Raw genomic sequence first — 13,667 nt, forward strand, 5'->3', positions numbered from 1 at the left:
GGAGTGGCTGGCACTTCTGCTTTGCATACCTCAGGAGCATCACATTCATTCATCCATTTATTCATTCAACAAGGGAGGAATGAGCATCTTAAGTTCTGGGGGTGCAACTTGAGCTGAGAGATGGCAGTGTGCTGTTTGAGCAGAGTGTGAGAATGAAGTTCCAGGATACTGTGGGAGCTTAGGAGAGAGGGCTCAAGCAGCATCTGGGTATTTTGGGGAGCCTAAGCATCCTAATAAACTCAACCACCATAGCTATGAGGCTCTCTTGTTTCCTGTGTGCATCTCCACCTGTCTGCCAAATGGAACAGAAGGGCTATCCTATCCTTACAGGAGGCCCTGAGCATGATGGTTGTATGAGTGGATTGTCAAGCCTGACAGTGTAAAGGAAGCAGTTGCTTCATTCATTCATTCATTCATTCATTCATTCATTCATTCATTCATTCATTCATTTTTGGTGGTGTCAGATTAATGTGAGGCAAATGCTTTATCTTTGAGCTATATCTCAGCCAACACAAGTGCCCTTAGCTAAAGTGTGCTAATGGCACATCTCCTTTCCATGAAGTTTGAAATCTTTACCACTAATGTCTTCCTGCCTCAGGCCCATAAGTGTGGTTCTGAATGCCATTCAGCAGCCTGAAGGCTGAGTGTCCTGGATGTCCCAATACTCAGAGCAATAGATTCTTGTCTCTGACTCTGCCTGCCTTCTGTCTGGACTTTGCTTCCTGTGGGGCACTTGGTGGCTCCCCTGGAAGGCATGTCCAGGTTCTGCAAGGCTCCATACAACTCCCAAGTCTCCAAGAACAATCGAAACAAACCATACTGGAATGTTGGAATGCTATGAGACCAGAGAGCCAGGATATTGCAAACCAGGCAATTAGAGCAATAGGATGCCGAGGCCCAAGGATTGTGAAGTGCTAGAAGTTGGAGTTTTATTCACACTATATTATGCTAGGGACACAGAAACGGACAGCTTCCAACTGCTAGAGTTGAAAATGAATGGACCCCAGAGGTTACCTGTTTCCCCACCCCACAACCTGCTGGTGACTCATGCTTCCAATTCAGCTCCTCCAGCTCCTAAATCATGCATTTTATTAATAAAAGAAAAAATGCTACAAGATCCTTGGATGGCTGAACAAATAAACAGACTAAGATTTTTTTCCCCCTAGAATAAAGGCTCACCCTGCTTTTTCTCCCGTGGGGGGCAAAACCCCCCCCCCCCCCCCCCCCCCCCCCCACTCATGAGATGCCCTGGGACTGAATGGAAATGAGTGGAATAAACTCAATTCTGTATGATTTGGTTCACCATGTCTTTGAGACTGTGGGCCCTGCCACGGTATAGCTCACATGCACGGGGGTGGTCACTGAGCAGCTAGTGTGCAGGTAAACACAGGAGGTAGCTGGGTAGAGTGTCCATCTCTAAATTCTAGTTGTTGGGTGTTGCTAGAGAAATCCTAACAACCTGCAGCTTGACAGAGTTATGGGCCTTCGTTGCCAGCAGAGGAAGCAAGTGCAGGACAGGCACCTGCTAGATCTCGGTCCCCAGCAGACATTATGGACTGGTCAGGACTCTCTTATGCTGGGCTCTGCTGTGCATTTTTAGAGCACCACACTCTAGGCACCTGATAGCAATTCATCACAAATGGCTCAAGAGTTAAATCCACCCTAACTTCCTGTCCAGCTTCTCTTGGATTCTTGTCAAATGCTTTCCCCTCTTCAAACCAAGAGCCCTTTGTCTTCCTTCTCAGCTTCACTTTCCTACTGAAAGAGTGGACTTGGTTGGAAGTCAGCAGCTACCTGCTCACACACTTTAGCTGAGGAGTTACTCTCTTCTGCCTAGAGCTCAACTCTCTCCCTTTCCTCTATTCCTTCCTCGATTACCCTTCTGGAATCCCTCTTTCTATACTGGCGGCTTCAGCCATCTCACTTAGGTAATGAGGCTTTATAAAGGCCACAGAAGTTGCCTTGAACTTGGCAGCACCCCATCCCTCATCTCTCTTTTACTATGCCAAACTGTTTCCCATATAAAAGCAATGTGGATGGATGTGGGACTAAACACAGCTACGAGGTTTTAATGATGCCAAGTAAGGACTTTGAGATCCCATCCTGCTGCTATCCCTAACAAGTTGTCTCTCCCCCCAGGATGCTTTGATTCTAAAGAGAGTTTGAGTGGATCATTGTGCCCTGTGCGCTTGGAGCATCATGAGAAGGTCAGTGTTCTGCATCTTTAGGCTCTCAGCTTCCTCAGCCATAGAGGAAGCTGGTGTGAAAGACCACCAGGCTCTGGGTAACCTTACACCTGCATCTTGGAGCTTGTTCTTGATGGGCACCCTGCTCTCTCACTGGCCTCCTTCAGTGACTGTTCTCTTTGGAAGCTCTTCAAATCTGAGAAACTAGTGATCTAGGGGACTCCAGTGGCTGTTGTTCTACATTTACTTAAGGCCATTTAGTACAGCATGCCTAGAGGCAGCGGGTGGTGACTGAGAGAAGAGATGCTAAGGGACTACTTCTTTCCACAGATCCTTGTAGCTACATGGCTCATACCATGGACCCTGCAGATATCCTGCAGATGGAGAGTGACACTCCCATCTCCGTGTGTTAGTATAGGTTCTGCTCTTGTGGGTTCCTTTAGGGCCCCTCCAAGATCCCATGGGAAACCCCACCTGTCTCTTACACCTGTGCCAGAATTCTAGACAGCCTGTAATCCAAGTCAGTTCAAGTCAAAGCCAGCTCCCTTTGTTTAAGTGAGTAATCTGAGGGCATAAGAGAGGAGAATGCTTTCTGTGCAGTTTCCATGACCCCCATGAGGTATTTCCTAAGGGCCTGCATCCATTTCTGAGACCTCCTACAAGCCTCGCTTTGATAGAGATTCAGAAGTGGGAAGAAAAACTTGAATAAATATACTCCCAACTCTTACCCTCAACATCCTTGGAGCTGAACAGGGACAGGGGAGGTACAGAGATAGACTGTGGACAGCCCCACTTAACAGTGTCTGGATGTCCACAGGGGCCCTTGTGGATTAGACTGACTGCTTGGCTTAGGGGGTGTGGGTAAAGGCCATAGGGAGAGAGGCAGAGCAGTGGACTGATGAGCATAGGTATAAGCTGCCATCTTGTTTATTTGAGAATGGGCTTGCTATATATCTCTGGCTGACTTTGAGCTTACTAAGCAGACCAGGCTGGCTTCAGGAGATCTGCCTGCCTCTGTATTCAGAGGGCTTGGATTATGGGTATACATCATCACATCCAGCTGTAAGCTATTTTTACATTTTCACAGAACACAGGTGGATTCCACAAATTTAAGTGGCAAGAAGTCAATGGCTATTGTAAATCACTGAACCAACGCTGACTAACACAGAACTTGCATACAATCCTGGCCCCAGTGCAGCCATTGGAGACAGTCAGAGAAAAGAAGGAAGGGTAAGGAGGAACAGAGAAAGAATAAGGTTCCCAAGGAAGCCTGTGTAGACATCTTTAGATCCCTTTGCAGGAGAGGAAAGATCCTCAGAAACGTTTAGCTTATGCCCTGTGTTGTCATGGTGATGATGATGGTGCCCTGTGTTGTCATGGTGATGATGATGGTGATGATGATGATTGCAGCTGCCGTTCTGGATCCCCACCAATGTCACTCATCCTTATAATGACACTATAACATGGATACTTTAGATTCACCAAGTCGTTAATGCTGTCCTTCCCATTAACAGAAGAGAAAATTGAACCCTTGAGAAAGTACCAGCTAAGGTGACATGACACATGGCCCAGTTGGAGTTACAACTCTGGGCTGTCTCCCTTCCTCACTCATGAGGCCACAAGAACCTTATGGTTAGCCCTGGTTCTAGATTGAGTGAGTCCAGGCTGGGATGGGCACTGAAAGATTGTTTGGGGCTCCAAACAATCCACCTGGTACTTGAAGGGGCTGAGAAAGTTAACCTGGACTGGGCAGGGGGTGCTTCCCTTGCCAAGGGAGATGCTATGAGAGAACACATGGTCAGAAGCTGGGGAAGCACTAGGGTCCTGGGTCTGCTATTAGGTACCATGTGGCTTTCATACTCTCTTCTGGGCCTCAGCTTTTCCCTTGACAAGTAGAAGTCAGAGCCAAACCTGCTCCGAAGGCAAAGAAGCAGATCTTGTCCTGGTTTTCCTGCAGCAGCGCCATGACCCTCTTTCCCATGCGCTCATTCCTCTTGTAGATGAGCTCCTGGCGGAAGTAGCTGTCGATTTCCTGGGCTGTCACCTGCTCATGAGGTGGAAGGGTGGTGTTGATGAAGTTGGGTAGCTGCAATGGCAAGACAGAACCACCTTTAGGTCTTGATGGAGCAGGGCACACGTCAGATAAACCCCAGGTAGGACTGGCAACTTACCTTTCTGAAGTCTTAGAGCATGCTCTCTGTTCCCTGTTTCTCATCAACCCGCATACCCTCAAAGATGAGCATTGCTACAATTGTACATGTGAAGCAAGCCTGGGAGAGAAAGAGCCTGAGATGTGTGTGATCACAGCCAGTGTGTAGTGAAGCTCAGCTGTATGACCAGATGCTAAGACTGACATCCAGGTCTACCTGGTATTTCTCTGGAGGTTGGGGCCCAGGGTATTGGGGCCATTCTGGGTTCCTTATGTCCTTTCTTTGGCCCTGAATCCAGCATGTCCAGGACAAGGAACCCACTTCAGCAAGAGGGTGCAGATGATAGCCATGGCAAGAAGGCCATAGGACTTGGGGTGATGGTGACTTGAGCTTTGGATTCAGTTCTGATGCTGGGTATACTGAACAAGCCACTCCACTCTGCTGAGCCCTGACTCTCATTTGTGGGAAGGACTGATGGGAGGGATTAAATGAGGTGAGGACCACTACTGTGGCCACACTCAGTGCTCTGCTCTACAGAGATGAGCAGCGTAGAACTTTCAGCTTTTCTCATGTCTGAGCCACTATCTGCCCATCTGTCTTCAAACTTGCAGAAACTTCTTGAAAACTATCTCAGGATCACAGATCCTTCCAGACTGATGCTTGTGGGATAAGCTGCCTAAGGACTGTCTATCTTTATAGTTCTGGGTCCTTTCCTTTCTCTACTGTGTCACTTTCCATACAGCCTGAGGCCTGGCAACAGCTCTGTGGATGTGCTCTAGGCAGAGGGATCCCTGAGTTCAAGGACAAAGTCAGGTAATTCCAAGTCCCCAGGGCCTGCTACGAGGAAGATGCCTAACAAACTTGAATGCAAGATTGCACTGCCTTTTCTGAGTTGTTTTGTTCTTACTATTTCATCTGTCTGGCCTGAAATGTAGGTCCAGACATTCTAGCACCATCTCCTCCAACATGGGCATGGAGCTGCTGGGGAAAGTAAGGCAGTGAATCAAAACACCCTGTCTTTCCTCCCCATCCCCCCATGCCATAGCATCCTCCAAGATCCTGCTCATAGGACACTCCTCATTGTCACCTAGCCAAGCATAAATCACAAAATACTAGTCATGACTAAAAGATGAGGGGAGATTGTATCTGAAGACACCAACTTCCTAGAGATCTTAGTCCCCTAGAAGAGTCCATTTTTTATGGCTTTTTACCCAAAGTACATGGCTTTTTATAACCACGGAGGAGTTGTCAACATCCTTTCTGAGAAAGATGGGGGAGTCAACAGCGTCTGAACCCTGAGGGCTTGTGAGGAGGGCAGGGCATCTGCTTCTGCTCTGCTGGCCAAGGACCAGTGGGAGAAAAGTATAGTAAGAGCACCTGCACCGTACAGCTCTTTTGTCAGAGGAGCCGGACCCACTGCTCTGGAGAAGGAAGTGATGTGATTGTCTCAGCGTGAGTAGTGTGCAATGTGTATAGTGTGCACACAGCAGCCCTGCTCATGCCTAGGCCAGTACAGAGCTGGCATCAGAGACTGCTTGCTTGGCAGATAGACAAACGAGGGAATGGAGTTCCTATCCTCCTCCACACTGGAGGGATGACTGGCAGCCCTTATACAACAGGTCACACTTGACTTGATGCAGTTCCAGGAGATGCTAAAGATTTTTGAGTCAGGGTGGAGAACAGACAGATCATGACTAGAGGATTATTTCTGGAAACACACCTCTCAAAGGCATCTCTATCCATTTATGGGGTCTGGGAGAGGATAGGAGGTCAAGCTTTACTACCCACTAGTGTTTGTTAAGTCAGTGAACAAGTGGATGGATGAGCAGGATGAGCGGCAGTTGACGTAGAGTGTTGATGAGCACAGGTCCTGCAACCACACAGACAGTGCAGCTTGAGTTGTATCTTTCATTGCCTGGTGCATTCTAGGTCATGTGGTCTCTTTGAGTCCCAAATTCTTCATTGGTAACAGGGTGACATACATGACGTATTACATGGATTCAATGAAACCAGCTTTGGACTGTGACAATGTAGGGATGTACACACACACACACACACACACACACACACACACACACACACTATATGTATAATGACAACCTGCATTGTCACCTTCATATGTGATGTTATGGGTTACCAGTGAAGGTGGCCTACAGAGATGACAAGTGGTTATTAGAACTATCAGAGAGGTGTGAAGGCAGAGGATCTGATCCCCTTTTCTCCTGTGCATCATGGGATCTCTGAGCAGGTACCCCTCCTTCTTGCTCTGCTTCTTGCCCACAAGGTGCATCTGTATGAGGATTCCCCAGGGGGACTTAAGCTATTTATAAGAACAAGAAAAAGAGTCAAACTTCAAAACCATGAAGAAGTAGGACTGGATACTCAGCTTCCCTTGGGCTTCCCAGCCACTGTCTAGCACTCTCTGTGAGTCTCATGATGATGGGCTTTGGCCCCATGCCAAGGATGGGGCCTGGGTTTGGGCCAGGGCTGGGGGAGAAGCAAATTAATGATGTCATTAGACTTGTCTGGGGCCTTAAATCTCCCATGACAAGTTTAAGTGGAGGGCATATGATAACATTTTGAATATATCATGGAATGTTCCTAGAGCCTGAGAGAGATTGTTGTGTGATGGGGTGACAAAGATATGGGCTAGCCAGGGCTGGGGTAAAGTCATGGGGGAGGGATTCAGAATAGGCTCCCCTGTCCTGTGACTAGGGATGGCCAAGTGCCCAGGTCTGTTGATGATACTCAACTACCCACTTCCCTGTACCCATCTACCCAGTAGATACCCTCTGAGAGCCTTCCTAGGTCCTTCCCCATGTCAGGCCACCTTCAGCAGCCTTCAGCACCCTTTGCTGCCTCCCATGAGACTCCCAGGCCCATGGAGGAGTCAGTCACTCTTGTAAGAACACTATGGGATATGCAGTGGGAGAGGGCAGGGAGGGAAGGAGGGTTCACAGAGGGGCCTTGAAGTGTGACTATGTCATCTAGATCAGCCCAGGCTCATGGTTGAAGGAGATTGCTGACTCCTCCTGTCAATTATCTTGACTCTGAGTAATAATACTTTACTGTCTACTGTTTGAATAAAACACCTATGTGGCTACTGTGCCCTTCAGGGGCCTAGGGACCAAAGACTTCTCAGGGAGGACTTCTGTGTGGCCCTCCCATGATGAACACTAACAATGCCGGTGACCTGAAGCTGCAGTATCAGGGAGCAATCATTGCTGAGGACGGAGCTGGAGGACTGAGAACATATACAGTTAGGGGGTAAGGGGCAGTGAGCCTCAGGCCCTGTTCCACCCTAGTTTCCAAAGGCTACTTTATCAGTCTCACCCCTTGGGCCAGGGCATCTCTCTGACTGCAACACTCCCTGACTTACACTACAGGGCTCCCGCTCCTTGCTCCTTATGGAATTCTCGCCCTCTATTTCTTCTCTGTTATGCAAACCATGCTCTCTGGAGACACCAGCCAGCTCCTCCTGTCAGCTTCTTACCTGGGAAGCTCCACTAACAAGCTTAGTTCCTACTTTATGACTGCCCTGAGGCCTTCCTGACTGCACCAGGGTGACAAGCCCTAAAGCTTCCAGATCCCCAGACCTTGAGACTGTGAGGCCTCTGGCTGCTGATACAGCTCCACATAGACTGATGTGCAAGGGTAGGGTCCAAGCCTCATGACCCTGGCTTTCTGCATAGTGGGGCAAGTTTTCTGTGCACCTTACATACAGCCTGGACTATGATTCAAATCTGGCTGGACCACTTGCGTTGCTGGGGGGACATGGCTACTGCCTTCAGAGATCAGCAGTATTTCTGGGCACAGCCTCAAAGGAAATCTGAACTGACTGTCCCCCAAGCTCAACCCGTGCCTCTCTCCCCCAGCTTAGAATCAGTCATAGGCCTTGTCCTTGTCCACTCCTTCTTCCTCAGGCCAGCCACATCACAGCCAGTTATTCAACTTGCCACCATAACCTCTCTGCTATGGAGTGCCACCTCCCAAACCTTGGTCCTACTGGATTTAGGGCAAGGCTCACCAGAACTGGGGCCCTGGTCTGAGTCCCATCAGTTCATAGTGTCAGCTTCTTCTCCTCCCTCTTTCACCTCAAAACTAGAGTCCTCAGACCTGGAGCCTTCCACAGTAAGGGCTGGGCTCCTTCTTCCATCCTCTAAGCTTCTCTAAGTACATGATGTACCTACAGTGTTGTGCATGACAGTCACTCGCTGGCAAGCACTCTACAATAGGCGCCAAGTGGTCTCCAGAGCAGTGGGGACCAAGGGATAAGCAGCTCAACCCTGCCCTCAGGGAGCCTGTGTCTGGGTTTGGGTGGCAAGCACAGACAGAACACTGTGGCCCCAGCCTGGTTGGCCTCCAACCAGAACTCTCCCCATGGCCTCTCCTTTGGGTCTCTGGCTGGCTTGCACACTGTGCTCACAGCTGGAACATTCCTCCTTTGTCTGCGGCCAATGTAGGTTCTTCTGTAGCCTCCTACTTTGTAGTTATCTTTCCTTACTTCCCCAGCCCCAGCTACAGCCAACTATAAATGAGCGTTGGGCTGAAGCTGCAGCACTTCTGTCCCCAGTCTCTATGTGAGGCAATGATTTCCTGGGTCTCCCAGTCTCCTTGTGAGAGAATAAGTTCTAAGAGAGTTGTCCTCACTGGCTCCCCACTCTATCCCGTTGAGCACTGTGCCCACAGATTTTCAAACTATTTCATTTGTTTGACAATATTTATGGAGCCCTACTTTAGGCTGGGGACTGCTCTTGCCAGAGAGGATATATGAATGAATGACAGACCTAAATCCTGTCCTCATGGAGCTTGTGCTCCAGTGGGAAGGGCCAGATGGTAAGTAGTCACTAATGAAAGTATTTTGTGTTAGAGCGTCTTCCAGACCATGGGAGAAAAGCGGGGCTAATAAAGCAATAAGTTTTTTAGGTGGGGGAGAGAGGGAGGTTCGTTCAGGCTAAGTTCAGACAGAGTGGATGGAGCTGGGGATCCCTGAAGATGGAGAGGAGTGCTCTGTGGCTACATCTGGCAGAAGCATCTATGCTGAGGGAAGAGACAGTGAGAAGGCAGAAACATACAGGTGGGCTCTTGGGATGACATGTGGGCTTTGCTCCTGGTGTGTATAAAGGACATGCGGTCGGGAACAGGGGCAGAACAGGAGGAACACAGACTACTGCAGAGTCTGGCTTGCTTTACCCTAAGAAAATGGGAGCTGCAAGGGTCCAAAACAAGGGACAAGGCCTTCTATGCCTAATCCAAGCTTCTGAGTGAATGAACATCAAAATGCCACACACGACAGAGGAAACCTTGGGGGAAACTGTGGTGCCTCGGGAGATATCTGATTCCATCCAGGGGACTGGGGAGATGTTTCAGAGTAGGTAACTTTAATCCCTGATCAAGTTGGAGGAAATCCAGGGGAGGAAGAACCGGAATAAAGGCTCAGAGGTATTGAAAAACAAGCTCTAAATTCCACAGGCTTGGGGTGCTAGTGGGAGTAGGGGTGTAGGCTGTGACAAGGCCACCAGGGGGCACATCTTAGGGGACCTTGAATGTTGAATGGGGTATTCTGGAATTTGTTGGAGATCAATGAAGAGGCATGATAAAGTCTGGGTAGGGACAAGTCAAATTCAATCCTTTGGGACTGTACTTGGGGTCTTGCTAGCCTGTCTGTAATCTTGGCTCTAGGATTTGAATCAAGGCAGAAGGTTCTGAGATAGACCCAAGGCCAAGTTCATAGTAACCCTTTTTTGGGCCTTCTGGATCAAGTTGCTGTTCTTGATATTTTAACAATAAGCTGTACAGCCTTAGGTGAGTCTCTTGCCTTCTCTGAGGCTTAGTTTCCTCCCTCTATAAAGGAGACAACAGTAGTTCCTGTTCATTACAGCTAGAGAGAAGCAGTTATGCCTACTATACAGTAGGCATCTGATAAAGAAACTGCTCTATGCCAGGTGGGATCATGTGGGCCTGTCTCCAGGTCTTTGCAACTGGTGGTGCAGAGGCCGTCAGGGCAGGAGGAGAGAAGGGCCTCACCTGGGATGTGTCATGGTTGAAGATGACTGCATTGAGGTCCCCGCAGTTGTAGTGTTTGATGAGGTCCTCTGTGGTGTAGGGTGCCTGCAGGCTCCCAGCCCGCACACTTTCGTGCTGCAGCAGAGTCTGGTTCAGGGCAAACAACACCTGGCCGAGGAGAGAGAAGGGTATCAGGGCTGTGCTCACGGACTGGCTGGCCTCTGGGACCAGTCTTCCACCTTCTGAACTTTGGGGCTACAGGTGTGAAATAGAAGGCATATGACACACAGCAGACCATCTGAGTTTGGAATTTGGGGTGAATCTTCCTCTCGAGTCCTTTGTTCTCCTTTGCTTTAGAAGTGTTCCAGGTCAAACAAACCAGAGTACCCTCAAATGAGGTCAAGCAGCAAACAAAAGGAAACAAAACCCCAGTTTTATATCAAGGCTCAGAAGGTCTCAGGAGCTGGATCCCTGTAGCCCATCCTCCCGTGCATTCAGCAGATGCACCCTCTATCTCTGCTCTCTGGGCTACTGGCTCAAGGGATGCTGTTTCCAGGCACCAGAGTCACTTGGAATACTATACAGAACTCGCCTTTCCCCTGGAATCAGACTGTTTCCCAGGCACCCAGGCACTTTCTAAGCAGCTTATGGCATTTGAAGGTTAGGGCTTCCACAGAACATAGGAGTCTTATAAACATGCCCTGGGAGACTATTGGCTTCAGTCTCTACATTTTATTTTGTTTATTCGAGACAGGTTCTTATTTTGTTGCCTCAGTTGCCTTGAATTCACCGTCCTGCCTTACCTCACAAGGTTTGGGATTATAGGCATAGACTACCATACATAGCCTGGCTAACAACCCCAATTTTACATGGGGAAATTGAGGCCCAAGGCAAGGAAGACATTTTACCCACATGGCTTGAGCTGGAGTCTGTACCCCAAGATCCTGGTAGCCCAGACTCTTTTGGCCAACCAAGGGGCTTGTTTCATCCCACACATTCTGATGATGAACTGGCTCCAGCCAATATGACAATGACTGTAAGCACTGTAAAAGAGAGCCCGAGAAGCAGCTGTCTGCTGAGGCTGTTCCCCTTCATCTTCTCTTTGCTTTTGACTCCACCCCGCTGGAGGGTGATGAACACACAGAGCAGAACTTAGACAGCCAGTAGCACTCAGATCCATGGATAGATAGCCAATTTCTAGACCTGTGAGACCAGCAAGATCAGTGGAGCCTCAAAGCACCTGGTCCTGGTACCCTGAGCACTGGATGCTATTGTTACATAGCACAATCTCAGTGAGAGATGACTGATACACCACACTCCCTTCCATCAGTGTGTGCATATTAGCTTTCCATTGTGTTTAACTGCCAGCCTCACAGCAGGCTGAGTTTACTGGACACAGGAAATGCATTTTTTTCCCTAGCTCTTGAATCTATAGCTCTCAGCATTGTGCCTGGGGAAAAGAGGGTACTGTGATCTCCATTTCTCTTTAGAACTGGGGACCTGCTGTTTCCTTCATAGTTCAAAGGTACTTTAGAAGCCCTGAAGAAAAACATCTAGAAGGTTGGCAGAAATCCCCACAAAGACATACTATCTGAATACAAAGCTTTGGAAATAGGTATACAGGGCCAGGCCAACACGGTGACACAGGTAATAAGGCTACACTTGGGTCCCCTCTGTGTTTGTTAATGGCAAGAGAACTGGATTGTAGGAGCTGTAGCAACCCCCACTGCTCCCCTTAATGAGAGGGCTGGAGGTGAGGTCAGACCCCTCGCCCCATGTCTGGGCCTTCTCCAGGCCCCTGGGCTTTGGCTGCCACCACTGAAATCAGATCTGCAGCCATCTGGTGCAGAGTGTCGATGGCAGTGTGGTGGCTGGGGATGAATTACAGGAGGCAGTGACGTTTTCTGCTGTGGACATTGCTAAGGCAACAAGCACTTCCTCCCACAGGGTACATGCCTCTGGTGAAAGTGTCCGTGTCGAGTTGATCTACTCTCCTCCTCTGAGGGCCTAAGACAGAGGGACTTCCTGTGGCCACACCCAGCTGCTGCACACACCTGCTCTGCTGCTTCTTAGATCAGCCTGGCCAAGGCACCACCTAACCTGGGGTGAGGTCATCGGCCTGGGCGCCAGAAGACCTGGCTGGAGGGTAAATGTCTCCCCTGGACCCTGCTTGACTCATGAAGTCAGGTCTCCAACGGCGCAGCCTTCATGAAGCCGGGAGGTATTCCAGGGGATTAAGTATATTCCAGGCTGCACGGTGTTAAGAACAGTCCTGGCATGAAGTGAGCGCTGAGTATGTGCTTGTTAAATAAAACCTAGGAGGAAATAGCTCCAAGTCTTCCTAGCTTGGTGCTGGGAGAGAGAAGGTCCCCAGAACTCATCTGGTGCAGAGGTTTCAAACTGCTTTTAGCTGTAGAATTCTTTTATTGTTGTTATTATTGTTGTTGTCTTCCAAAGGAATTTCACTTGGATTTTTGAATGTGGAACAGATAAAAATGTAAAGGTCCCGGTTGATATAAAGGAGGCAGAGTGGGAGTCTCTGCTCTCTTGCTGCAGGGATTTCCAGGGACCCTGGAGCCCAGGTATAGGACTCCTGGTCTCATTTTGTGCCCTCATAATGTAAGAGAGGAGAGGGGACAACATCCAGGCAGCAGGATGAAGTGTGTGCACGAGTTCAGCAGTGAGCTGGGCAGAGTGGGCTCCAACCAAGGGTCCTGACTCCCAGCCTTGGATCAAAAGGCTGATGGTGCAGGATCTTCCGATGTCTGCTGGCACAGCTATACCCACAATGTGTGCTGGCACAGCCATACCCACAGTTTCTCTGGACCATTGTAAAGCAGCCGGGGGTGTTTACTGTTGGAGTGTTAGACAGGAAGTCAAGGCCAGGCCACTTGACAATTTCAGAGCTCTCTGCATGCCTCAGCTGGTTTGTGACTTTAACTGTATCGGTGGGATCTGGTACCTGTCACAGACTCCCCGCACAGACCACTTCAGAGGTACATATCCTATGCGATGGATTCGGCCCTCTGCCTTTGTGTTCCCTGTTGAACCTCAATGTCACCAATGTCATACACTCAGGAAACACTACAGAAGGAAAGATGCCAATGCTGAATTATGTGCTCCCTACTTCCTGCTCACAAAGGAGTCATCACACATTCATACAAAGACCCCTGGTTTTATTGAGCACTTAGTATGCACTGCAAACTTCCTAAGTGGATTCATCATTTAATCTGTACAGGAGCTCCAATGTAATATTTAAAAAACCCACAGCAAAGGGACATTAAATACCTTCCCAAGGTGAGAAGGCTGGAGAGACGGGCATGTG

General features: G+C 49.0%; 1 protein-coding gene across 1 annotated transcript in view; it reads right to left on the reverse strand.

The window, feature by feature from the left end:
* Positions 1-13,667, reverse strand: part of Trabd2b (TraB domain containing 2B) — a 222,429-nt gene that overhangs the window by 20,106 nt on the left and 188,656 nt on the right. Inside the window, exons 3-4 of the mRNA XM_028787494.1 lie at positions 10,364-10,510; positions 4,098-4,272 (exon numbers count right to left, since the gene is read on the reverse strand). Of these exons, the coding sequence (XP_028643327.1) occupies positions 4,098-4,272; positions 10,364-10,510 (322 nt within the window). The remainder of the gene's footprint in view (positions 1-4,097; positions 4,273-10,363; positions 10,511-13,667) is intronic.

Source organism: Grammomys surdaster, unplaced genomic scaffold (assembly GCF_004785775.1).
Source record: "Grammomys surdaster isolate TR1022 unplaced genomic scaffold, NIH_TR_1.0 100, whole genome shotgun sequence".
In the NCBI taxonomy this organism is placed as follows: Eukaryota; Metazoa; Chordata; class Mammalia; order Rodentia; family Muridae; genus Grammomys; species Grammomys surdaster.